Consider the following 27,274-nt stretch of genomic DNA (forward strand, 5'->3'; position numbering starts at 1 on the left):
GGACATGACAGCGCCAAGTTTGCACAGCAGCATTAAGTTTGACATCTCCTTACTTCCAAGTGCCTCACTAGGAATGTTAATATTCCTTTAATGTCAAATTTTTTATGTCACTTTGTAATAAAATTGCAGGCTACAAACGATCCATAGCATGTTGACTCAATTAGTTACTTCTAGTGTCACAGTCCTATTGGTTAATGACTTACAATGTAATGCACACTTAAAACAGGAAGGCAAATAATATTTAACATTAAATAAAGTGGTGCTGGGCTTAATCCAAAATGACAGAGGCCAAATTCTAGCCTTATTGCAGTCAGTAGAAATTTTGCCACTGCTTTCACCAGAGCCAGGATTTTACAGCCGCTAAAAAGGCTCCTGGCTTTTGGGCATCAGCAGAAGTTCAAATTGGAGCTGAATTTCTTAGCAGGGACTCAGCTAAAACCTAATTAGTTAAATAGAAATCAACTATACGACACTCAATTTTTTAAGAACAGAGCAGCTTCGTGAACAGGCAGTTGCTGCCAAATCTTGCCACGGCAAGGAAAGTTCTTTACGTAAGGTGACAGGCAGCGCAGGATAGCAGCTAACCTGTCGGTACGTGATCCTGTAGTAACTTGGGGTTCTAATGACTTTGGAGATTCCTTGAGCTTTACTACTGCGGTTCACTGTGTTGTCAAAATCTCTTCCCTAGAATTACAGATGATAGGTTTGGTCATCTAGTTCAACCTCTACATCAAGCAGGACAGGCTAAACATAACATTAGATTTCAGAGCTACATGTGTAGCAGCATCCCTCCCTTTCCTCCTCTGTTCTCTGGGATACACTCTGTTTGGTAAACCACCTGTTTCTAAATTGAAAAGCTTGAAATGCACTGAGAGACATTTACGAACATTACAAAAAGCACAGCATTTGTTGATCTGTACATTTTGGTTCGCAAATAAATGTTTTAGCATTCAGGCTTAGATTGCCGATCCATACAGTTTGTTGTCTTGTCTCTAGTCACAAGCAATTTCTTTTCCTAATGGCATATTCCAAAATATTTTGTCTGACAAATATCTTACTTTCTAATTGATAAAATTTCCTTTCTGGGTATCGTGCATGACTTTTTAGCATTGGATTAACTTACCAGTGACTGTAATTTATTACTTACTGAAGTATTGTATGTCCATGGCTGTGAAGTATAATATTATTGTTACGGATATGAGTCAAATAAAAATGAAAGAAATAAAGCAAGCAAGAGAGAGGACTAAATTATCTACTATTTGGAGGCTTGAAAAAATAAATCTAGCATGGTAGTTGTTAGGGAATATAGCTAAGGTGGCTGTTCTCTCAGGATTCAAACTGGCCAACAACTTTAGTTGTGCTCTGTTTACCCAATATGTGCTTAACTTCAAACCCATTTTAAGTCCCATTAAGTAAAAGAGGGTTTAAAAGTGTTTCACTTTAAATGCACGCCCAAGTGTTTTGCAGAACACAGAAGTCATAGTGAAAGCCAGCATACAAGATGGTGCTGACAATAAGTCCTTCAGCTAGTAAAAGTTGTCGCACCTATCCAGTTTTGATCAGATTTGGCCTTAGGATTTAAGTGGATCTGTGAGACAACTTTTAGGCACAAGTGTAATCTGTTGCAATCTAGAATGCTGTCGCCACTCAGAGGTTCAACCTCCAATTTCTCGGACTGTGAAAGAAAGATGATTCCTAAGACTTAACCAGTGTCAGTGTAAATTGTGGGCTTGGATGGCTGAGGAGTCTTAAGTAGACTGCTCCCCAGAAAGCTCACTGGTGCACTGGGAGAAGACACTTCTATCTCTAGATAGAAGATCAATGTACATGGACTGAATTGCTGTAGACGGGAGAGCTATATTCAACTTGCTAAAATGAACAAAGTTTACACACGGATCATGATTTATTTATACCTGTTCTCTCATTTCTTCATGACAATGTGGAAAATAGTTTTCTGTCTGATTCAGCCCCCACCCATCCTGTTCAGAAGAGGTCTCCACACAATGTGCCACATGACATGGTCAGTGCACCCTTGCAGTTTCTGAGGGGAACGGCACAAGACGTAGTGTTGGATTCTGTCTCTGTTGCTGAACGAAAGGACTTAAAAAACAGAGGCAGAAAAATGGGGAGCTCCTTCCTCACTTTGTTCCTTTGGCCCAGTTGCATACCACATAGCTCCAGGCATTTGCATGAGATGTCTAAGACAGAAACCTAGCGAACCTGTACTCCTTGTATGGTCAAAGAAGAGAGAGAAGCACTTCCAGGGTGCGATTTGGACCTTAATTTGGCTGCATGACTGTCTGGAGGTCACTGTTGACTATCCTGGAAGCTTAGACTCCCTAATTAGGTATCAAGCTTGTTGATATCTAATTTTGGTTCGTCAATGAAATTTTTCCACCTCTCCATGTATCTCAGGGAGATATCTCTCATGAATTTATACCTGCTTGCCCTACATAACAGACCTGGAAACTTGATCTTCATTTAAAGTCCTAGCTATTCTTGGTACTCATTCACCAGTAGTACCTGCAAAAGTTGTCTTAGCTGATGACTTTCAGACAGATACAGGAAAAAAAAATATGCTCCAACCACAGGCTTAACTTCACCACTGCTTTTTGGAAATTTAAGAACAATTGGGAGTCCAAAATTACCACCAGATGGTGCACCTATTTAGTAAGTGACAGAGACATGTTCCACAAGAAAGGATAGCCACAACCTCCAGCAGCCCACGAAGTTGCTTCCTCTGCTGTTTATTCTCAGCTGTGATATAAATTGAATGTGTTTGAAACATGGACCTGCTGGTCATACTATTCTGTTACACTTAGTATGGAGTGTGTTTTCAATCTCTGCGATGGAAGCCTGTCAACTGCCTGGCTAGAGACATGAGGAAGTGGGAAAGAGCGTAGCAGGTCTACAAATACATGTAAAGGGAGCAGGAAAGACAAAGAGATGGGCCAGGAGCAGGCAAAATTGGTAACGGTGGATGGAAATGAACAGGCTCCAAAATCAGAAATCGTCAGTGCAGAATATCTATGCCTTGCTGTTACATTAAGTTGGGCTAGTTCTGGCTATTAATGGTAGGCAGCTGGGAGAAGGTTGAGGTCAGGGCTTTTCTGAAGGATAGTCTTGATGTATAAGCCAGTATTTTGGAAAAGCGTCACTACCAGTATCCCAGGAGAAACACATGGGATATTTTATTAACTGCATAGCAAGGGTGGTGAACTTTCCTAAACAGTGAAGTGGTTTTTATTCTCTAACTGCTTCTCATTCCTAAGCACTTGTGGTACTCCACACTCAGAGAAAGATTAGCACAAGTTGATAAGCATGTATTTTCTGCCATATATCTCAAAATGTCACAAGACCATGTGATTCTTTCAACTGGATTTGCTGTAAATCAATACATTATCATGTGTATCATGAGTAGGTCTCTTTTCCTGTTCTGTTCTACTTCTTGCTTTAAAGAATATTCTAAAGTAATATGTAGGTTCTGGCAAGACTCTTTCATGAGCATTACAAAACTGATGCAGTAAAAAATATTGTGAACATCTCATCCCTTTGTATAGATGTGTCTTTTACTGCTTTCTATTGTTTTGGTGTGTTTTAAAGGATGCTGTCAATAGAATTTAATATATTGCTAGACAATGATTAATTAGAAAGGTTGCTACTTTAATTACAATTTGACTAGCAAAGAAATGCCAGAACTAAAAATTTCCTCTGAGTAAAGAGTGAAAATATTTGCATATTCTTTAACATGAGAAGTATTCATTCTGAGCAGAAAAAATCATTTTTTGTTCTCCTTGTCCGAGCTAAGAGGAAGGCGTCCTCAAGAAGCTCAACACAATTCCCTTCCTATCATTTTTCACATACCCTGTGGCTCCTAGTTCAATGTGAGAACTATCATTTTATGGTTAAAGCATGGACCAGGAGATAATGGACTTGGATTCTGTTCCTAGCTGGGCCATATACTTTTCTTGTGACCTTGGGCAAGTCAGTTCATACCTCGCTGTCTGAAGACTACAGATGAGTAATTTCAGTGGGGAATTGAAAGGTTTAATTAATGTGGACTAACCTCCACTTAAATTTCTGTGAAGTACTCTGGGATCCTCAAACAAAAATGGTTGCCGTTAAGGTCTTGTTATCCAAACAGGAAACAAAGGACAGAAATGTCATGGAGGGATTTGTTCTTCTAGAAACCAAGTCCAGGCCTGAAAAAGACAATACTGAAAAATCTTGATATAATAGGCCCGATGAGATTAATAGCTTATTATGAAAAAATTTGGAAACTTTAGGCAGTTGTCCACAAAGAGCCTAAACTCAAATTTCACAAAGAGAAAATACGTACATGTTCAGTACTTACATGTAATATTAAACAGAGAGAATAAAGTCCACAGGAAGAGTAACAGCTGGTTACTTACTATACAGTCGCTGTATGTGTGCTGTGATTCTTCTAGTAAATCTGTCTCTCAAAGGCCCTCTTTTTCTAGCTACTGGTGCACAGTGACATCCTGACACCAGCGATGGGGCTTGAACAAGTTCTCTCTTCTTCCCTTTCTTTTTCTCCTGTCTCCCATTTTCTTTTACTTTGGTAGTTCGGTAATGCTGAAACGAGGTTCCCTTCCCTTCCCTTCCCTTCCCTTCCCTTCCCTTCCCTTCCCTTCCCTTCCCTTCCCTTCCCTTCCCTTCCCTTCCCTTCCCTTCCCTTCCCTTCCCTTCCCTTCCCTTCCCTTCCCTTCCCTTCCCTTCCCTTCCCTTCCCTTCCCTTCCCTTCCTTTCCCTTCCCTTCCCTTCCCTTCCCTTCTCTTCCGTTTGCTTTTCTCTTGTCCATTGATCAACCGTGTTGCTCTATTATAGACACTGTAATATCAACTCCAGCATAAACAGAAGCTCTTAGCAGGAGAGTTAGCTGGGATTTCCTTGCCCTCTTTCACGACTGAAGTTTCTGCAGTGCCACTTTCTTGTTTGTTTTCAGGGATTAGTGGCAATATTCTACATACTGATGACAAAATGAGGCATAAACTTCACTCAAAAAAATGCAAGACACTGATTTTTAAAAGACCCTGGACTATTGTGCTACGAGGGATGGGCATGGAAAGTCTGGAGGCAGCAGACTACTCTCAAATCTGAGTGGCAGTGAGATTGCTGATGGGTTTTACACAGCATGAAGTGTTTCAATGAATATTATGTCCTCAAAGTCAAATTCAAAGTCTGATCTGCATGGAATATCTCATGTAGCAGCATGTGCATGCTGTCAGTTTGTGTTAGCCAAAGGAGCATTACATCATGTGACAGACAAAAACACTACTTGGTACCATATAGCCTAATCCAAGACTTTTCACGTGAAACATTTGTTTTGTTTTGGTTTTAAGATGTTCTAACTGGTCTGTTTTAATTAGAGCTCAACCTGAACCACAAACGATAGATTTGAACTTTCCCAGAGTTCAGTGGTGTTCAGATCTGGCTTTTGGTTTGGCCCATCACAAAACCAGGGGTCAGCTTCAAAGTTCAGATCTGGAAATGGGCTGCTACAAAGTTGGGGGCTGAAAAGCTTATTTAATGAGACCCACATCTCATTTTAATGGCGGATTTGCAGTAGAGATACTTGCTAGTGTTTTCTAAACATACTTTTATGTAAGCAGTCTTGAAGACTGGTGTTGATACCAATCTATCTATTTAAATACTCTTGTATTTATACTGCAGAAAGACAATTGTCCCTGTTTTCTTGGTCACAAAGCCTGGATCCTGGTCTGAAGTTGGAATACCTTAAAAATGTATGGATCTTGCTTCTGATCTTTGTTTAAAACCCATCCTTCAGTTTTAGGGTATTGCACTTAAAAACAATGGAAGCCCTTTGTGGGCTAGAAATTTGATCTTTTTATCCTCATAATATTTAGTATTTTCAGCTGAACTCACAGGGCCAGAATCCACACATTTGTCAAACTCTTGCCTGTGTGGATCAGTATCTTGGATTGAGTTTCTTCACTACTTGGCAAAACACAAGCTTAGCACAACACAAATAATAAATAACAACTAGTGGTCTACTAGAGAAGACAACCTGACTGGTAGGGTTAACTGGGCAGGTTCAGATTAAACACTGATTCAGCACCATTCTTAATATAATTCTTAATTTAATTCTTCCTTGTTTATGTGAATCTTGTCACTTCCCAACTCCTATCAGGATCAGAAACTCCAGAGCTGAAAAAAAATCTTCGCTCTTGTGATGTTTCCAGACTCAATTTGCAAACCAGAGAGGTTTGGACCAGAATCTAAACTTTGTGTATTTATCCAAAACCCTCTGAGCTATTTACTCATTTAAATCTCTTTCATATGTGTGATTTGTGCCATGTCTTGTTCACTGGGGTTACAAGCCTGACTACCAGGGAAAGATCCTTCAAACACCAAGAAGGGCAGACATCATTACTTGAATCTAGCTCTCCTCCCAGAAAGATTGTCAGGCAACTCAAATGTATCATAAATGTGAATGCAGCCACACAAGCAGTGTAAGAGCATTTGGAAAATATTTAAGTGAATTAGAAAGGAACTTTCAACCCAGCCCTTTCACCAGAACTTTCTCATTTGCTTTCCACAAAATCTGAGCTCTGACAGGGAATGCCAGTGACTTATGGGGGTAGTGCCCAGCTGTTTGCCCTATGCCTTGAAGACACAATCTCTGCAGCAAAATTAGCAGAGCAGAATGCAGGCTCATAGTCATGATCTGCAAACCCAGCCTCTCCACTGCTACCACCAAGGAAGGGCTGGTTTGGGCTGGACTGTAAGCTAAATCCATGATGCATGGTCCTTCTGCTGCCACAGGAGTGGTAACGTCCTAAACAGCCACGCCAAGACTCACCATGTCTCACCTGTCAAACCCTACCTTGCCAAGAATGCACCAGAGAAACACATTAAAGCCCTCACACCTAAAGAATGAGCGGTCAGTCACCAGCCATAGCGCTCATGCTATGGTTTGCTTGTGAAACTTGACGTGTTGAGTTGGTCTTCTAAGGTGTCCTGCCAGGCATACGAAACCATGCCAGGACTTTATGTGAGCAACAGATTTGTTAGACAACCTTAATGAACAACACGCAGAATTTTCCTCTGAGAGACAATCCAACAGCAATTTCCAGCAAATACAACAAGAACCTCTCTGCTTGTGCAGAATTTTACAGGAAAAGGCAACATTCTGGTACACTATTTGACGCTTTTTTTTTTTTGTCAAGCACGGGAAATAGTCTTTTTTCTATGACTATACAGTTTTGAAGAATATCTTGAGGCCACCTTGAAGAGCAGGGTTGCTGGACAAGATGAAAGCTTAATAATTTCTGTGCCTGGAAAGTTCCATCGCAGGCACACAGGAGCTGTTTCTCCATCACCTGTAGTCTGAAATGCTTTTCAGAGCCTCCAGCCTGGCTGTCACCGTTTCTGAGGTTGGGTAGTACTTCCTCCACATTCATTGCTATTACCACAAAACGGTGAGGAGATCAAGGTATTTCTAGATGTCACCATTTCATAGTTGTTTAACATAATACTCCTCTTGTACTGCTGTTGCAGTGAAAGCTTCAGCATGATGGATGGTTATGCCATTTAATGATATTTCTCTGAATTTAGATTGGAAATCTGTCAAATAAATTAAATAAATGTTTATTTATTAGGTCCTGTCTAGACCAAGCAGATGCCTAGTGTAAAGGATTCAGTCTAATAAACGATACTGCTGCTCTTCATAACTCTTATTTTACAAATGCCGTTACTAAGTAGAACTAGTACTTTATTTTATATAAAATCATTCTAATTCTTTATTTGATAGAATCAAGTTAAATGATACTCAAAAAAACCTAGAAAAATACACTAGAAGAAGTTATATGATGTTCAGTAGAATATCTTTATCCTAATTAGTGACACCAACAAAGTCATCTTCTGGCTTTTACTGTAACAAAATCTTTTTTTTCCCCAGTCAGAACATAAAACAGGATAATGGACTGATAGTGGAATATTCTAAGGGTGGGATCTCCTTTTCTAAAACCACTGTATACCCTCAGCAATTACACTTAGATGACTACTGCCAGCATAGTTGGAAAGGCTTTCTCTGCAGGGAAATCTGGCTTAACTCTATGATGGGATAAGTGTAGATGCTCTCCTTACTTTGCCTTTTCTGCTGCCAGTTTTGGGACTTCCCCATCCAGCTTGATAGCTTCCGGAAATCTTGACTTTTGGTTTCTAGCTCTCTCAGTGCTTGGTAAGGCTGGATTCCTATCCTGGCCACGTGGGAAATACTAGGTGGCAGAAAATCTGAAAGATAGACTTTAGAGCCAACATCCCTTTGCAGATCTAGCTCTAGGTGTCTAGCTCTTGTCCTGTAAATGCAATAAATTTTTTTACTGTAAACATTGACATCTAATCTAAAACCAGTACCTCATACCTACAAAATGTCTTGGGCTATGCTTGCTTGCTACTGCTCATGCTTTGTATATGTTTCCAAAAGGAGGTTTCTAGATTAACACATACATATATATATATATATATAAAAATTGTGTTTGCTAAAATAAAAAGTGAGTATGAGAAAAAAGACTATACTGACAAATTGAAGAAACCAGCTTTTAAGATCCTGCTCAAAGTTGCATGTCTTACTAGTTGTCAAGAAATGTCATCAGCTCCAAATGGGGGCGTGAAAACATTTAGCATCTCTCTGAAACTGAAGCAAATGCAACCTCAGCAAAACTTCTGGCAAGACATTTAGATTAGTTATTTTTTCAAATTAAAAGTAAAGGTAGGATGTGCATCTAATGCTATGCAGGTATGGCATGTGAGGAGGTGTGAATGAAGAATGTTAGGAGTGGACTCTAAGTACCGTGTACCTCTCTGGCAGGCACAGTGATGCTGCACATTGCGGTGTCCAAATCCCTTTATGGCTTTGGCAGTAATGACCAGTTCCATACTGTGCTAGAACAGTAGGTGGAAGAGCACAACAGAGAAATCCTAGTCCCAGGACCGGCTGGTTCTTTCTTGAAGGTCTCCTGTTCCACCATGCATCTGCATGGACATCCTACCTGAAAACAGGGTTGAATTTGTGTTTCAGTTGTTCATTAAGCAGTCTACAGCTAAATTCCTTGGTAGCGCCCCCACCAAAGAGAATCCAACAAGAGGACAGCTTGCTCTCTTCCAGGTCCTTCTGCCCTACGGATAAATTCCTTAACCTCCTTGTGCTCCTGTGAAAGAGAGGTAATATCATCTCTTCTGTTGCCCTCTCCAGCTGAAAGATGAGGCTTCTTAAGGCAAGGACTACCTCTTGCATAAACAGATTTGTGTCTGACATAAATTTTAGCTAGGTAGTATATCTGTAATTCAATAATTATGGCACATTAATAGGCTCCGCACAATATATTGAGGTAACATTCATGATTTAACTAAACCGCCTCAAGAAATTCTGAAGCAAGTGCTGAAATTTCATTTGTAGCATACACAGACATCTGCACCCACAGCACTCACCCTCAGACACTCTGACATGCCCAGGTATAAGAGCTTGGTGCTTACAAGCACTCATAATTCAGTGAACCCTTTGAAAGGTGTTATTATTGAACATGTTTCTACAGTGAAGCATAGGTGTGCACAGTGAATTACAAAAGAATACAGACATGACCACTGCCCTCAGGGATTTGTTATCTAGGTTAGAAGTGACATAACACAGGAAAAGATGACTTCATGCAAATGGCAGTGCAGATTTATTTTTAAAGAGATGTTCTTCAACATAGTTATGTCAGGCCACTGAAGTGATTGAAATGAGTTAATTAAAATACTGACCCAGCAGAGAGTCCACTGAGTAGGTCTGATACAGCAAGGCGATGACTTCTTAATATTCACGAGCGTGGTAGCAGGGATGACAGAGCATTTGTGAAATTGAGTCTATAGCAAAGTCAAATATAAACACAGAATCATAGAATAATTTAGGTTGGATGTGTGCTCTATCGACAGCCAAGGAGAATATCCATCCTGAACTGATTCACTGACTAAACGCTCAAGCCTATACAATCCACACACATGAAAATGTCAGTGACTAAAATGGTTTGGTAGCAACCTACCCTGTTGTTTTATCCTACTAAACTGAGCATGAAACTGACTTGAAAACAAATTTTCTTTAAAAATGTGGTAGTACTGTCTTCAATTTCCCTGGCAGATTCGGAGTGGAGGTTTCTTTTCTGCTGGGTTTTGGGGTATTTTTTTTGATGATGTGTCAAGTATATTTTCTATTTCTTAAATCAGAGTGGACAACATTTCCTTTGCTGAGCACCACGCAGGTATCTCAAAAACCTTTAACAGGCCACATTGTAGTGTAAGAACACTATCAAGAGTAATCCTAAAAAAAGAAGAAAAATATGTGCCCACATAGCTATAGATTCCCTTCCCTATTTCTTAAATGTCGTTTTACTTCTCCCTTGTGAAATGCCCTTAAAAAAAGAGACCATAATGTGTTGGCAAATCCTGCACATAAGAACTGCTGTAGTGAATAGGTTGAGGTGGTTGAATTAATAGACTAGACTAGACTAGAATAAAATAGAATATATAACAACATCTGGTTCCTCATAGCCCCATTTAATTTAAAGATGTTAGCATACTTTAGGACTCAGTTTCTCCGAGATGCCTTCAGGAGTCCATGCTTTCTGAGAAGGGCTGCAAAGAACTTTTTAAAAGCCCAGTACGCTGCAAGGTGCCTCCAGCTGAGCTTTCACATATTACGACGTATGAAACCGCTAGTCATCACTGAAAAGAAAAAGCAGAAAACATTCATCAGGGAATCATTAAGTCCCACAACAAGATGTCACTAGGTCCAGAAGAGAACGCAGGCAGGAGACGATCTCTCTGCTCCAGCTATTGCATCCCACATACTACTGTGACAGTATGAGCAGTAGCATTGTGAAAACACAGCCGGCTGTGACACTGCACAGGCTTTTCTCAATGGCACACAGTGTATCTGGGAACTGCCCCCTCGCGCTTTGTGCACTGCGTATTTCTTAAGCCATGCTCTTGTGCGTTCTTTAAATGAATGCTTAGCACCATGTTCTGATTAAACCTTGACAAAAACAAGCAGTGGTTCTTTTGGATTAAAACTCAATTTCCCTATTTTCTGTCAAGACCGAGATACAGGTTGTTTTTTTACAGCGAATGTAGTTTTACAGGGGAGAGCCCCAAAATTTCGTATTTCTCTTGGCATGTCTAAACAACCTTTCAAAGATCACAGCTAACTTACAAACCTCACAGGAGCTGTCCCAGAAAACACCACCAAGGGACATGCTGCCAAAAGACAGTCAAAAACACAACAGAATTACGCTCACTTTGGAACAGAAATGCTGACTATTGTTTACGGTTGCCAGGAGTTAACTGAATATGTTTAGAGGGTAAATGAAGTAAAAAAGCCCTGTAAGTTGTTGGAAACCTCATTACAGAAACCACTGTGGAAAGTACCATCAAGCCTTTAGAAAATAACCATGAAATTGGAAAAATGCTTGAAAAAATGTGAAAGAGAGAGGCATAGTAAATAGCTCTTTTTAACAGACACGCTTCTAAAAGTATATAAATAGTGCCAGCAAGGACCTGTTAAATGGCAAGTGTGAAATAAATCTGGCTCATACACAACTCATTCTAAAATAAAATTTGACTAACCCACAAAAGCAGCAGAAAATCCAGTTGACAGAGTGATTCTAAAGTCATGGCCAAAATTCTGGCACCTCCAACCATAAAAATGTAGTGGGAGTCTAGAGATGAAAATTGCTGAATAAGAGAAGAATCTGAAAATAAACCATTATGTCACAGCACTACACATTTTCAGCTTTGAAATCTGCTATATTCTGTATTCCAACCAAGCGTAGTCGGAAACAGACATCAGGTGCAGCCTAGGAAAAAGCTACTGAAATCATGTACAACTCCTGCTCTAGCTCTAGGCCAACTAAACAGACCTATGTGGATGAAATAAAACTAAACAAGACTATTTTAATTAGACCATAGTAGAAAAAAATATTTTAGGGAGGAAATGGGAAAAAAAATATTCTAAAGGGAACATTAACTAATGTGTCCATCAGAAGACTCCACCAGATTTGACCAGAAAGTCCTGCCAAGGTAACAGGTATTCAATCTGCACCAGGTTCATCATTCAGGAGCACTTCTGAGCACAGGTTCTACAAGAGGAACCTCATTACCATGGATGACTACATCTGTTTTTTTGACAACGGGGTACACAGTAATCATTCACTCAGTTCTTTGTCAGTGAGTGGAAGATGAAGAAAAAAGGCTGGTCTACTACTCCGTAGAGCAGACCCCTCAGGACAGTGTAAACCAAGGACAATGTCATCATCATTTACAAATGATGACAGAGCTAATATCATTGACAGAGGAATACCATCTCAGCATTAGATAGAGGGAAGTATCAATATTTGGACAGGTTGAATGCTTTCTAGTTAGCTGTACCTCATCTCAGAACATTTAATGAAGCCATTTTAGAGCCATTAGTCCTGACAGCCATTAGCACTGAAAACTTGTGGAGAATTCTAATTAAGAAGAATTTGAAAGACGAATGTATTGCTTTTGTCTAAAAGAAAAAAAAAAAAGAAAGTAATTATAGGACCAATCTGCTTAACTTCAGTAAATGAAAACATATGAGAACAAAAACCCATTTGTAAGCTCATAACTGAAAACAAGGAGATGACAGTCAACAAGGATCTGTCAAGAGCAAATCATGTTAAACCAATCTAATTTCCTTCTTTTGCCACCCAGGGCCTCAGAAGCAGAGAAGCAGCAGTTTGTACCATATATCTTGGACTCCAATGAAGTTTTTGACGCTGGTTTATATGACATTCTCATAAGAAAACTAAGGAAATGCCAAATGGTTACACGCTATCTGGAAATCGTACTTGGAAAGCAGTTATCAAAATGGAAGGATGTACTAACTGGGTTTCCATTGTAATCTGTGCTGGATCTGGTACCTGTCAGTATTATACTCTTGACTTGACCAAGGGAATAAGCTTTGCACTTTGAATTTACAAATGATAACAGGCTGGGAAGGACTGTAGGGGAGTTGGAAGAAGTTTGGGTCAAAATTGAAAATGATAATGGAGAAATGATCTGGAAAAGAAGTAAAAATAAAAAATAAAAAAAAGGAAAAAGAAAATAGAAAATGGAAAAAGAAAAAAGTAAAAAGAAGAAGAAAGAAAAAAAAGACAAAATGAAAATGTAAAAAGAAAAAAGAAAAAAGAAAAAGAAAAAAGAGAAAAAGAAAAAAGAGAAAAAAGCAAAAAGCAAAAAGTCAAAAAACGAAAAAGAGAAGAAAGAAAAAAGAAAAAAGGAAAAGGAGAGAGGAGAAAAGGGAAAAGAGGAAAGAAAAATAGAAAAGGAAAAATAGAAAAGAAAAAAGGAAAAAAGAAAAAGTAAAGAGGAGGCAAATCAGAACAACAAATACATAGGGATCTATACGTGGGAATAATCAGCTGCACAAATGCAAGATGGGGAACATCTGGTGTGATAGCAGCTGCACAGAAGACAACTGCAAACTGAGCAAGAGTCAAAAATGTCCTGCTGCTGTGAAAACACCATGCTGGCATGAGTAAACAGGAGTGTAACTTTGCAGACATATGAAGAGCTCCTTCTGCTTTAGACCCAAGCAGACAAGGCCTCAGTTGGAGCTCCCTGTCACATCTCCAGTGCCACAAGGCACAGACCAATCTGTTGGGAGAGCCCAGCAAGAGCAGGGGGAAAGATCCTGAAACCGCTCTGCAAGGACTAATGGTGTAACACATCTAGAAATGGGTAGAAGTCTTTAAATATTTAAGGGCTGCTGTTGGAAGAAGGGAGAAATCAGTTCTTAGCATCTGTAGAGAAAGCAGCAGTGGGTTTGTGTTCAGAAAGACAGTTTCAGGTTAATATTAGTAAAATGTGGACCAATAGGGATCCCAAGGCACTGGAATAGGTTGTGGAATCCCCATCACGTAAGATCTTTAAGAGTAGGGTAAATAAAAAGCTATTGTGAAGGACACCTGTGTTATTAGTCTAGGTTAGGTTTGGGGGATGGATTAGAGACACTCCTGAGGGTCCTGACAGCCCTGCTTTTCTATGGTGTTTTTTTCTGCTTGTACAAAGTCATTTCAGTGGTCTACAGTTCCGACATGTAGCATCAGGTATAGTAAATTAGAGGGACAGAGAAATTAAACCAATCCCTACTTTTAGATTATCATCAAAAAGCCCAAAATTGGTTACACTGAAAATGCAAATAGAGAAGGGATCTGCTTGAGACAGTGAGAAAACTCTCACTGACTTGTGTTGCCCTTGGATAGAACCCAAAGAGAAGAGCCTGTACTACTTTCGTTGAGAATTGCTAATGAGTGTGTTGAATAAAATACAAAACTACAAAGGAACTAAACTTGTCTGTGAAAGTCTTCATCCAACCCTACTTAGTTGTCTGAGTTTTAGTTTACTCATCTAGAGGTATCTATTGTGTTTTGCCCATAAAAAAATGACTCAACATGTCCTCAGCTTTCACTAGCAAAAGAAGACTTGTTGAAAAGGATAGGTTTGGCAAAAAAATCAAACTTCTGCTGTGGTTCATTTCTTCTTATCACTGGCCTATATTGTATTGTGTCATATAATCAATCTAGTGTCTTGTGTAAGTACATGAGGAATTTGTTTTGTTTAACAGCAGCATGCAGTATTTTTTTTCTATCATTGTAGACCCAAGATTTAGCAAATTACTGGCTAAACAACATATATTCTACAGTTTAATATTTCAAGTTAAATTACAGTTCTAATAGCTGACATTCAGTGGCAGTCTTATTCAAGTAGCTGCTGACATAAGCTATTTCAGAATGATGTGTGGAACAACAATATTCTCATCTAGTTACTCAGAAAAATGGAAGCCACGCTAATAACTATGAAACAGTTAAATCTTTAACCCCGCACTCACAGCTAAATGATCAAAATCTGTATTTAGCCTATATGATTCTTAGCTGATACTGGTTACATGCTGAAAATATGCTCCGGTATATATGCATGTTGGAGTGTATAAAGGATAGCAATTATGGAACTTGTAATAATTTCCACATCAGACCATGCTAAGTTTAGTGCTCAGCTGGCAGTCTAAAACTTAGTCAGAGATGACATCTAAATTAGAGGTAAAGTGTAGGCTGCTCCATGACTCCAACAAAGGATTAATAAGCTCCTCCCACCCTTTCTGCCAGAAATCACTCATTTTAGGAAGTAATGATCAAATATCTGTCTGTCTGAGCAGCAACTGCCTGCATTACTGGGTATTAGAGCACTTTAAAAATACAGCCCTCAGAATGCAAATGAACTCAAGCAAATGGCAGCGACTCAGACCAGCAGATGACAGGCAAGACTTCGCTCATGGCCCAGAAGATTGCAAGAAGTCACCTTCAGCACCTTCGCCACAGACAAAAGGCTTCATTTCAATGAGTACTGGTGATGATCCCCTATTGGAGTTCTTAGATCACACAGTTATTAGATCAGAAAGAGTAACATTCACGTTATTAATGAAAACATAAATTATGCATTTCGGAATTAAATCAGATCTGTTTTTGACATCGGAGCAGGCACGTCTAAGAGGGAAATGGATGAATTCAAGGTCACGCAAAAACATGTCTTTACCACCAAAATAAAATCTCCACAGAATTATTCTGGTCTACATGATAGAAAACATTAAAAAGTCAAACAAGAATTTTTCTTCTGAGACATGGATAGTGAGCATATATAGTGCCAAATAACCATGTGGCTAGGATATCCCTGGAAAAAGAAAAAACTAGCTTCAAAATTGGGTCAAGTCCCAAATCTTCTCATATTTATAAACTTTCTCTATGAGTATTTCTGGAAAAACTTGTCTCTGTTCCATTGCAGAACAAAAATATTTAAAAAATCTTAGAAAATTCCATAAAATGAGATTATTGTTCTCCATTCAGGTATCACAGAAATCATTACTTAAATATTTTTAGCTGTCTAACAAAGACTTGCTTAGAACTGTTTCCAAGTGATGACATGCTAATGGAAAGCTTTGTGTACGGCAGACACATTATTTGGGCACAGGAGTTCCCCTCCCTCCTCCATCAGCATTTTCTGATAGACTCTAATGATCCTAGGACTTTAGAGAACTGCAGATAATGCTTACACTGAAGTTCAAGAGAAGTTTTGGAACATCCTCTGATTAAAAAAGCCCTAAACTCAAAAAACCTTAAGTCTTAGCAGGACAACTTAACTTGCAAAAGGAATCTGATTTTCAAGCCGGATCTTATTTTGGAGCCCTTGTCATGTTAGAGTTGCATTGAAACAGAAGAGTAATATCTTCAGAGAGTCAATTCCACTGGTATTGACTCCAGAATATCTTCCAGAGTCAATTCCAGAGAGGCTTCCATTTGGTATTATCCCATGACCTGAGGTAATTCCATCACTGCTATAGCTTTCAAGTGGGTGCAGGAAAGATGTTTTCATCTATTTTTGAAGGTAATCAAGAGTGTAACGGGAACAAGGGGTGGTGGAAGGCAGATAAAGACAGGATATTCTTTAGTTTTACAGAATTGCTCAAAGGAAGTGCCATGTGAAAACTCACGGACAGGTCACAGACACAGTGGCCATGGTAAAACATTTTAGCTTCTCTGAATACTTGTGGAATACATTGATCTTAAACATACAATGGAAGCAACCTCTGTCTGGTTAATCTCTGAGTAAATCTACTGAACTGTAGCTCACAGTTGCTATGTTCCCCAGCAGGAATATATTTCTGCTTCTTTATAAGCATTTCTACATGTGTTTCAAAGGTGTTTGAACTCAAAAGTTTTCCTGGGTCTCATTTTGCACTGTCATTTATTCTTATCCTGAAGAGGAAGGAAAAATGTATCTATATATGTAGTTTCTATTATATCTCACATCTCCAGTCTTCCAATTTATAGAATAAGAAAATACTTTTTTTTTTTTTTTTTTGAAGGGAGGTGAAGAAAGAAATCCTGCAAGCCAACAGGATATATTTTAAAACATAGGTCTTGGCTTTGACTTCAGCTAGCGGGTAAAGAAGAGAGGAGTGAATATCAATACACATTTTTAGAGAACACACTAGGAACTACAACAGAGGTTCCCAAACTTTTTTGGACTGCTATCAACCCTCACAATTTCTTGTGGACCACCAGGCATCATTATCATCAAACTTTTAATTGAAAACACTATTAAAAACAGTGTTTAATATGGCTCTGCGGATTAGCTGTGAACCCTTTACCATGGCCTCCTGGACCACCAGTGTTCTGTGGACCACAGTTTGGGAACCACTGAACCAGACTACACACATTGTACACCTCAACAAAACACTTGTGTGTCTGAAAGCAAAGTCAGTTGTTCTATTGCGGAATGTACTCAAATAATACACAAGTCAGTTTAACCTTCTTGGTACCTGAAGAACACAGTACTCTTTTATTTTTCTCTTACCTTAAGTTTCTTTTTTATTGCTTTGGAGAAACAAGTAAATGGTACCAAAAACCAGTTTATGATTGTTTCTTGTAGGTTCTTTCTCATGTCCAGCAGTGGTGTAATCTTTCAGGAGGCTATCTACGAAAATAAGAAACATAAAACATAAAAACCTCCACACTGTGCAGTGATCCTTTCAGAACAGCTATGATACCTGTGAATCCTAAATAAAAAAATTTAAAGTAGCTTCCAAGCTTTTTTTTTTGCCTTTTTTTTTCTCCTCTGGAAAATTTTTTCTTTTTTTTTTTCCTTCCCAAATCAATTAACAATATTAAAGCCCTGTGTGTGGTTATTAAAGCATTTCAGCAACTTTCTGTAAAGTCTTTACAGGTATTCTTTGGCTGTGGTATTATGAAATTGTCTGTTTAGCACCATATAAACACACAGAGGAAAAAAATGACAGCACTGAGAAGGGAGCTTGTAGGGAAACATTGTAAATAAGAACAGCAAAACATCAAGGGCCATGATCCAGCCCTACATTAAGTCAGTGACAGAGTGCGGTCTCACGTGAGAACAGGAATGGGATGTAGCATCCCTTTCAATCGTTCTGCCTCTATATCTCCTCAGTTATGTGCATCCCACAGGCAACTCTGCCAACCAGGGTCTAGTAAAGAAAGGCGGTTAATTTGCCTTTCTTCATATGCTCAATGTCAACAGGTATAACATGGCATCAGGAATGAGGAACCTTGGCAACTAGTGGCATCATAATAAAAAAATAAAAAGAACTTTTTTCTAAAAATACTTTTTTCTAAACAAGACTGCTTCCATGACAGTATCTCACTTGTTTTGGAGAGGAAATAGTGCTGCCACAGCACTTCCATACCACCTGTATGCTCAATTGCCAAGGTAGAGCAGTGGTTTGAGTCAGAGTGGGAATCCAAAAGGGTCATTATAGCAAAACTAGTCTGCAAGAGAAGTCAGCAAGGGAAAGGGGCAGCCTCTGCTTTATCTCGAAAAAACCCGAAATCTACCTGGCTCATGTCTACAGACCTCTCTTGCAATACTTTACACTTAGCATCACTAATGGATACTACTGGAGCATTTATAAAGGTGGATTAATAACCTTCTACACTTGTGTCCTAGCCTTCTCGTGCATCTGAAAGGGTCTGGTATTTCTTATATTGTCTGAATGCTTTTCTTTTTCTATGCATTGCCAATGATTAAAGGTAACTACTGTTTTCTGGTGAGCATTGCCACCAGTGACTCATTTATTATTCATCTGAGACAGATAAAGTTCAGCTTGCAAACAAGACAGTGTAAAATAAAACCAAGTTATATTGCCTCACCACTGCCCAGACTCACTGCCAAATTCTCTGGTGAAGGGTGTTAGGTGAGACTGTCACATGGCTGGTGCTGACCTGGGGTAATATGTCCTAGTTGAGCCAAGCATTTTAAATACATATGTAATTCTATAAGAATGAGAAATACACACCAGAAGTAATGCCCTCCTCACATCCCTGCCTGACACCTTTGCTGTAGATAATGTGTGTACTTTAGTAAGTAAGTGCTGCCTTTCTGCAAACCCATCAGCTTTTGGCTTCTCTCCACAGGAAGCAGGGAAGCTGCGTTCACCTATGCCATTACTGCTGCCGGGGTTGCACATGCTGTCACGGCCGCCTGCAGCCAGGGCAACCTCAGCAATTGTGGCTGTGACCGAGAGAAACAGGGCTACTACAACCAGGAGGAGGGCTGGAAGTGGGGAGGCTGCTCTGCGGATATCAGATACGGCATTGAGTTCTCCCGGAGGTTTGTTGATGCCCGAGAAATCAAAAAGAATGCACGGAGGCTGATGAACTTGCACAACAATGAGGCTGGAAGAAAGGTACTCCAGAAAGGACGAGGGATGGGGAAATGTGTGCGCTGGAGGACGGGGGGAGGCTGGTGTGGTGGCAGGAGGCATTCCCTGAGAACTTACCCCTCTCTCTGCTGTTATCCCACATCCACATCAAGTTATCGGATGGCATCTAACGTTTAACATTTTGTTGCTCTTTCTTTTTATTCAGAGCTGGCCATGTATTATAGATGTTCTTCTAAATGTTTCTGCTTCTTAAGCCTTCTTCCTAGTCCCACTGATAACAGAGAGGACTTTGCTGGAGCTGTTTGGCACAACGATAAATCTTTGTTTTTCATCTCCTACTCAAAAATCTAGCAAGAGATGTTGGGGCTTGTGATGGGACAGGACTGAGTGTCTGCATTGCTGAATTCCCACAGCACTTGCAGTTATTTATTCCATCTCAAACCAAAACACTACTTTGACCACAGCTCTAATGAAATAAACACTTCATAACAAATGCACAATTGTCTGTTTCACACTGGCAGGCTACAAACAGCTATATGACAAGTGTCACTTTGAAAGAACAAACAGTTTCATGCCTAAAACTCTGACTGAGTTGCTTGCACTGGAAACAATTAACATCAGAGAGCTACATCATCTATGTCCATTGAATAATAATCCCCATAGCTCTCAAAGCTTGCTCTTTAAAAAGCGAAATAAATATTTCTGCATAATATGTACCTCTCTCAGGAGATTTTGCTATACCCTTTGAAGTGTTTTCACCCAGGTAAAAAAATGTTGCTTCTACCCTCCAGTGTTTGTAGGAGACTCCAATATACCACTCCTCCACACCTACCCCCCAAAGTTAGACTGTAAATTTCTCTAAAACGGTGTGTGCTTTCAGTCCTACACCAAGCACTAGCTGCTGAGATAGGCAGAGATGGCTGAATCGGTGGTGACAGAAGCACTACCATTATCTCACTGCCTGTGTTTTGGAGGATGCTTATTAATACCCAGTGCATGCAACGAAACCTCCTGGGGATTGCTGTTGGCTGTGCACTGAAAGCGAAGATGGTGTACGGGCAGTTATCCATTGGGATGGAAATACCATCTAAATTCAATGTGGTGAAAGAGACCAGTTATGGGTCATAACCTCAAGTGTAGAGACAGGATTGATACTCGATTGCTGCTTGATACTGAGGTTTCCAGATGTGAAGGAGACAGCTGACTGAGGAGCCAGACAGAAAAGGCATCCTTGAGAGGGGAGCAATCTTTTTTCCCCAAACTTGCTGCCACAGCTGTGAGAGAACCTCATACTGCTGTATGAGCTGCTCTTGGAAGACCAGCAGCTTGCAAGACCAGCTCCAGGTCTGGTTACTTCTCTTAGCCTGGGCATTTCACCTCAGCTTCATGCATTGTATTTGGATGCAAAAGAAGATAGAAGCCGCTTGTTAAACTTGCAAGGGAGCGTTTATTACTGCTAGATACATTATCATCCCTGCCTAAACTGGCCAGCCTCCGTGGTGGGCACAGTGCCACCCCCACAGAGATGCTGATGCGTGTCCTGTTTTGAACATGTTACAGTCTACATGTGAAAGAAAAAGAGCAAAAGTGGATGCATAAATGGAGAACAGTGAAGTCCCTTGCCCAAGGACAGAAGGCAGCTCAATATCTGAGCCAGGCACTGATCCCAGGTGTCCCAGTTCTAAATATAGTCCAGTAACCACTAGACCACATTGCTGATTCTTATTAAGCAAATTATATTTTTACTTTTCATCAGAATTTCATAAGTAGGGGGACATAAGCAAACCAAAGAAGTCTGTGTTTTTACAGATATTTCTGGTAGCAGCATCCATGCAACTGCATTTCTTTCAACATTTCTAAAGTGTTCATTTTCTGCAAATGTTCTTGCAAAAAAACCTAAACGCTAACACTCACTTCCATGTTTTTGAGATAGGAGTAAAAAGGCTTGTAAATATTGACAACTGAGTTGCTTGTTTGTTTTTTTTTTTTTTTCCCCCCAAATACACTTTTTCATAAACAGCATTTTGGAATTCCCACACTTTTTTGTTGCTGGCAGTTTTAAGTAGCTATTTATACCCATACATTTTCATTGTAATCATTAGTGCATCATATAGTTTTCAAAAGCTAAGTATGCCTGAAAGGATTTGGTGCAACTTTTTGTTTTTAAGTACAATCCAACAAATCCCTAGGAATTTGCTCATATAAAAGATGGTTTGGGGGTCATGTTTAGAAGTAATGTTGGTGTTATGACATACATTCCCATGAAATAAACATGCAAAGTTGTACGGTATATAATCCTTAGTGATTTTGTTTCATCTGAGATCATCCATTATTTGTATAAATCAGACATTCTCATTTTAAGACTGACTGAAACTTAAGGTTAGAACAAAACTCTGGAAACTAGGATATGTTTTCTTTGTTTCTGGGTTGGACCTTTAGGAAAGCAACCACAGAGTTTTGTGCAATCCAATGTAAAACCACAAGTCCCTTCTGGGAACCCAGGTAAACTTGAAATCTGACCTATATTCACCCGAAATTCGACAGTTTTGGGGGTCCTGGTTAAACCTGGATTGGATTGTCAGCCTGAAACAAAATCTGAAACCAGGAGATTTTTCTTATGTGTAAATGTCATTCTGACATACTCCACGCGGTCCTTATTCAAACCCAAGACAGAAATAACTGCATTCATGTCTAGACACTTGCTGAAGCACAACACTGAACCTCCATCTCCCTCCTTTTCCCTTCCAAAAATCTCACAACGCAACTGGGGAAAGCTTGTACCTCTCTGAGTAACACTCTGTCAGTACCATCCTGTTGATCTCCGTGCAACTTATTATTTTTTTACTTCTTTGTTTCTTCAGAAGTTCTCAAATAATTTTTTCAAGCCTAGGGAGGGAATGCAGAGATGGTAAAGTAAATATACGCTTTTGTAGCTTTCTACAGAGATTTGGCAGCACTTTCACTATTTAAAAACCCCTACATTTACATCTGTAATGGTAAGGCTCACAGTTCTTATTCAGTCATACCAAATTGGCTTTTTGAGTTAAGTAGCAACAATATTTATTCAATAAATCTGCTATCTTCATTTTAGTCTTCCCTTTAAATCCCAGAGCCTCCTAAGACAGAAACATGAGGAAAACAGGATGCAAAGAGCTTCCAGCCCCACCTACAGTTATCTCCAACTTGCTCTAGAGTCAGTGGATGGCCCCTGATGACCTCATTAGACCTCTACCAGGTGGCCAGAAGATCATTGCTAGGATCATTATCTGGGACTCTCACCAGCAGTTTTGCCCCAGAGCCATTACTCGGATGCTCTCTTACACCATCGCATGGACTTTTTCATGTGCCGGGGCAGGAATCTTGCCCATCCTCAATCTCGTCCAGCACTTGTCCCAGACATGCCTGGGAGTCAGAGGCATTTGTAACTATAGCAGCGACTATAATGTTTTGCTCTTGTAGGGATGTTCTCAAAAGCTGGCCTGTCAGTATTTCACTGTTGTTAAAAATAGAGTCCTAAGGAATTTATCTTTGGGGAAAAAACAGTGAGCTGTATAAATGCAGAAACTTAGCAAACAGATGGAGGGCGAAAAAGTTCCAGGGGCTCTTTAACTTGAGTCTGAGGTGCTCAGCACAACACTCTGATAAAGTATCTCCTTGGAAAAAACATAAACATTATATTTAGGATTTTCAGGGAATTTCTGTAGACTGTGCAAAGAATGAAGACCCTAACTGCCCCATATTGCGTCCTCTAATGGCTCTGAATTGCATTTCTGAGAATTGTTTCAGCTGATGGCAAGTCTGTGAAGTTTCTAATGAATTTGTAATGAATAGCACCAGTGACAAAATAATAAACTTGCCATTGGTGCCATTTGGAAGACATAAATGCTTAGCGATTCCTGGCGACACGAGACGCCACTGATAGAAGATTCATGCTTTGCAGCAAAACAGCACTGTGCTGTGTAAAAGAGCGAAGTAGTTAACTGCACCATCATTTTTAAATGGCCGCTATGATTCAGGATGGAAAGTACAAATGTGGTAAATGAAAACAAGCCCCCAAAAGAAGGCTAGTGTAAGTCTAATGTAAATGTTACTGAAAGAATCGCTTGTTGCAAATCTGAATCATTACAGAGAGATCTGTGGGCAAAACTTTGATAGAGTAATGAAAAATTAAATACCAACAAAACCAAGTTAGCTTTGATGCTGTTTTATGAGACAGCTTTCTACCATGTATTTTTAGAAACAAGTATCTTTATTCTGGGATAACTGGACTTAGAAAGAGTAACATCTGTGAATGTGCACCATTAATCTTTACTTTTTGTTGAAAGCTTCAAAACAATGACCGGCTCTCATGGGGAATCTCAATTATAAAAATGGGTTTTTCTGTTTGTTTGTTTTTAAGGCGGGGGGAGGAAAAGAACAAGCTGACAAATTGGTAGCAGATCACAGCTTTTACCAAAAAGAATAAAAGTAGTGCTTCTAACAGTTTATCAATCAATTAGGGTCTTATGACAGACAATGACTGTGGTTATGTGGAGAAAAAGCTGGCCTATTTCTTTCCCTTCCAGAAATACACCCATCACACTGACTGTCAGCAAGTCAGCCTGGTACCATCCCAATAGTTATTCCTTTGTAATGTCAATGGGTTTTCCTTATTGTTTATTTTTGAGATGCTTGGAAGATAACAACGTCATATTTTACATTTAAAACAATAAGAGCGTGTGGACAGAAGAAAAAGTAAGACTCTTTTCAGAAGAGATTATTCAATTATTTGGGACAATATTTGCTTCTAAGCCACGGCTAATAGAGTTCCTGGCACCACAGGACTGTGGTAGTGGGAAGAGTTTTTTTGCCAACATGCTTTGTTGGTAGAACAGTTAATAAGGTGATTTGTTGGTCATCATTCATTAAATATATACATACAGACACATTATATATATACACACATATATAATATATATATACATACACACACGTATAATATATATAACATACACACATATATATGTATGTAGAGAATGTGTGTGTACATAATTATGGATATATATACAAATGTGTTGTCTGTGCATGAAATATGTAAGAAAGTGTTAGCTTACTTCATTTCACAGGAAACATTTAAATTAATAAGCTCACTCCTGCAAGATGCACGGCATGCCCTAATATGTTGCAGACAGCCCCCACTGTCTCCTAACAGGACATAAATATTAGAAGAAATCCCTAGGAAAAGACTCTGGATGAAATGCTCCAAAATTGCAGTGGAGGCTGAATCCCAGTTTCAAAAATGAGAGACAAGTAGTTTTGTGCTCCTATAAGCCTAAAATATTCTTCAAAATGTGACTTTGTTTCCTAAGTCATTTCAGTGATTTAAAGAATGTGACTTTCCAGGTTTTACAGCCCTGAGCCCATAATTTGCTGAAAGTTTCTTTCTCTAAAAGAGACAAACTATTTCACTGCACAACCCTTGTGAGAACACTCATGAAAGAAAAGCTTTTGATAGTTGTGCTTGATGGCATACTTTCTGCTTTCCCACTTAAACTGATTTGCAGACAGATATAAATCCAGTTTCAAAAAGTTTGGTGTTATAGCTTGGGTGGGTTGGATGGATAGCTAATGCTTATCCATATGTCCTGAATATGCAAGCTTCGGCTCAAAATCTCATGAGGATAGTTCTCCTGCTTCCAGTTGAGCTGGCTTTACTAGCCTGTTTTTTTTTTTTTTTCCTTCCAGAAACACACCCTTAACATCGACTGCCAGAAGCTACATCTGTTACTACCCTACTTTTTGAACATTTTGCTTTAAAATTAGAGAGGGGGAATAGCCAAATATTTTAGGACTGCTAAATGGTTTTATTCTAGAAATGAGCATGCCCATGCATACCATGCAATGTATGCAAGACAGATATCATCCATCTAGTAAAATATTATTGCACCCCTTCAAACCTGACATCTCTTTTCATCCCTTTAAGATGACATTTAAAATCTTACCTTCAAGCTTTACAGCAAATTTCATAGAAAAGAGAGTGAAATACTGCAATCATACTTGGTTTTGGGATGATTTGAAGGGTGCTTCTTAAGATTTTTTCTTTTTGAAACATTATACTGTAAAAATAAAATTCAGAAAGTTTTAACCGATTGCAGCAGTTTATTGCCCAAGCTTAGCAGCTATTTTGTCTTCTTCTAGAAGGCTGGGAAGAGGCACAGATTGGTTAGGCTGTGTAACCCATCCTCATAATGGTAGGGACATTCATCTGATGGTCAGCAGGTCCCAGAATCCCAGACTTATTTTCCTGCCAACCAATAGGAGAACAGTATGAAAAACAGGGATGTGACAAGAGAGGGAGTAAGTACAGTAATTCAGTTCCTCATCTCCCATCCCACAGACTACAAATACTGTTTCGATGCTTGATGGAGCAGCCTCACAGAGGAGCAGAAGGAAAAATATGCAGATGAAGCACCTATATTCTTCTCTCGCTGGCTCCATGTCTTTGCATGGCTGGGCACAACCCAAGGAGGCATGGCATGAACTGCTCACTTTCGGCATCTCTGATCTGCTGTTAATGAAAAGTATTTTCAGGACATCTGTATTAGAGGAGTAGCACTACAGCCTACTAATTTTAGTTACACCCCTGGCTATAAGAGTTAAAAAATCAAACCCAGACAAACCCAACCTTGTTTCCCAGATGGGTCCATGAGATCAGCATTTTGTCAGCAGTGGTGGAGACTAAGGTTTGCCAGTGCCCACACACCATCGGCAAGCCATCAGCTCTTGTGGCTGCAGCTGCTCAAGTATCAAAGGGGTGGTGACATCTTACGACCAGGATCCATTTCTTTTGGTACTGGTATTACCCAAAACAAAAGTTGATCACTTGCATATTTGATGGGGGAAAACTCCTAAAGTCTTCTGTTTCTTTTTGATATTGCAGTCAAAAAGTAATATGGATTTTGTTACATTCAACATCTGGTCCAAAAATGTGCATTTCCACTAAGGAAAACACAAACCAGAAAAGGCAAGCCAAAATAAACACACACAAAATGTTACTATTGTTTTTACATATTTTATCCAGATAGGATTTTTAATATGTACAGAAACTGTATCTGATGTTATGCAGTTGGGTCTAGATATGGAACTTGAAAAAAAGAATTTCTTTTCATGCGTATCATTTTGTTTTACTTCAGTCTTTGCAAGTCTTTTTCTACTTAACTGGTAGAGGACAAGCCTCAAATTGCATTTTCAGTGTATGATTTATATAGGTATAAAAATATGTGGAATAAGAAAGCTTTAACATTATATTTCACAATTCATTTAACAAAGTAGCAGTAGTTACAAAATTTTACTTGGCAAGATGATACTGGGATGGGAGTGGGCCCGTATATGGAAAGGGAACCTAAGGAATGTTCCTACAATTAGTCTGAGGCAGCACAGTCCAACGATGGGAATTTGCTTTGGGAGGTAGATCTTGCTGTAAACCATTCAAGATTAGATATGAAGCACTGACATATGACAAATGAAACTGCTGAGAGTGTGGGTCATATGAGCTAATGATTTTCAATCTTTAATCAGGCACCTAGCTTGGCATACTGTATTAGAGTTGAGTAAATGAGTACCTTTGAGGCTCAGGGTCAAAGCTTTGATGGGAATTTTGCTGAGGAAAACTGAGCTGGAGGGACATTTAGGAAGAAAAACATTAGTCACTTTTCATTCACAGCATTGAGTGAACAGGGTCTAATCCTGCCACTTCTGCCAGGTCCAGTGGCACCTTGCTGGTCCAGTGAGAAGCTGCTCAAGATATCATGCAGACAGACATACCTCTGGGAAAGCCAGAGGGTGCTGGCTTGTCAGCAAAGAGGAGCGCTCCACAGCATTTGGGTGGAAAGAGAGAAGAAAAAAAAAAATCTTACTTAGATTCTGCTTAGTTTGGGCCTTGTATTCCCTGACCTCCAAGTTTTTGGGCACAATTTTATACCCACAGCTGACTGTGGGCACACAAATTAT

At 39.4% G+C, this 27,274-nt stretch overlaps 1 protein-coding gene across 2 annotated transcripts in view; it reads left to right on the forward strand.

Moving 5' to 3' along the window:
• The window catches only part of WNT7B (Wnt family member 7B), a 94,656-nt gene that overhangs the window by 63,862 nt on the left and 3,520 nt on the right, over positions 1-27,274 (forward strand). For both annotated transcript variants that reach the window (XM_065633494.1, XM_065633504.1), the window contains exon 3: positions 19,038-19,309. In XM_065633494.1, coding sequence (XP_065489566.1) covers positions 19,038-19,309 — 272 coding nt within the window. The remainder of the gene's footprint in view (positions 1-19,037; positions 19,310-27,274) is intronic.

The sequence above is a fragment of the Caloenas nicobarica genome, chromosome 1 (genome assembly GCF_036013445.1).
Source record: "Caloenas nicobarica isolate bCalNic1 chromosome 1, bCalNic1.hap1, whole genome shotgun sequence".
In the NCBI taxonomy this organism is placed as follows: Eukaryota; Metazoa; Chordata; class Aves; order Columbiformes; family Columbidae; genus Caloenas; species Caloenas nicobarica.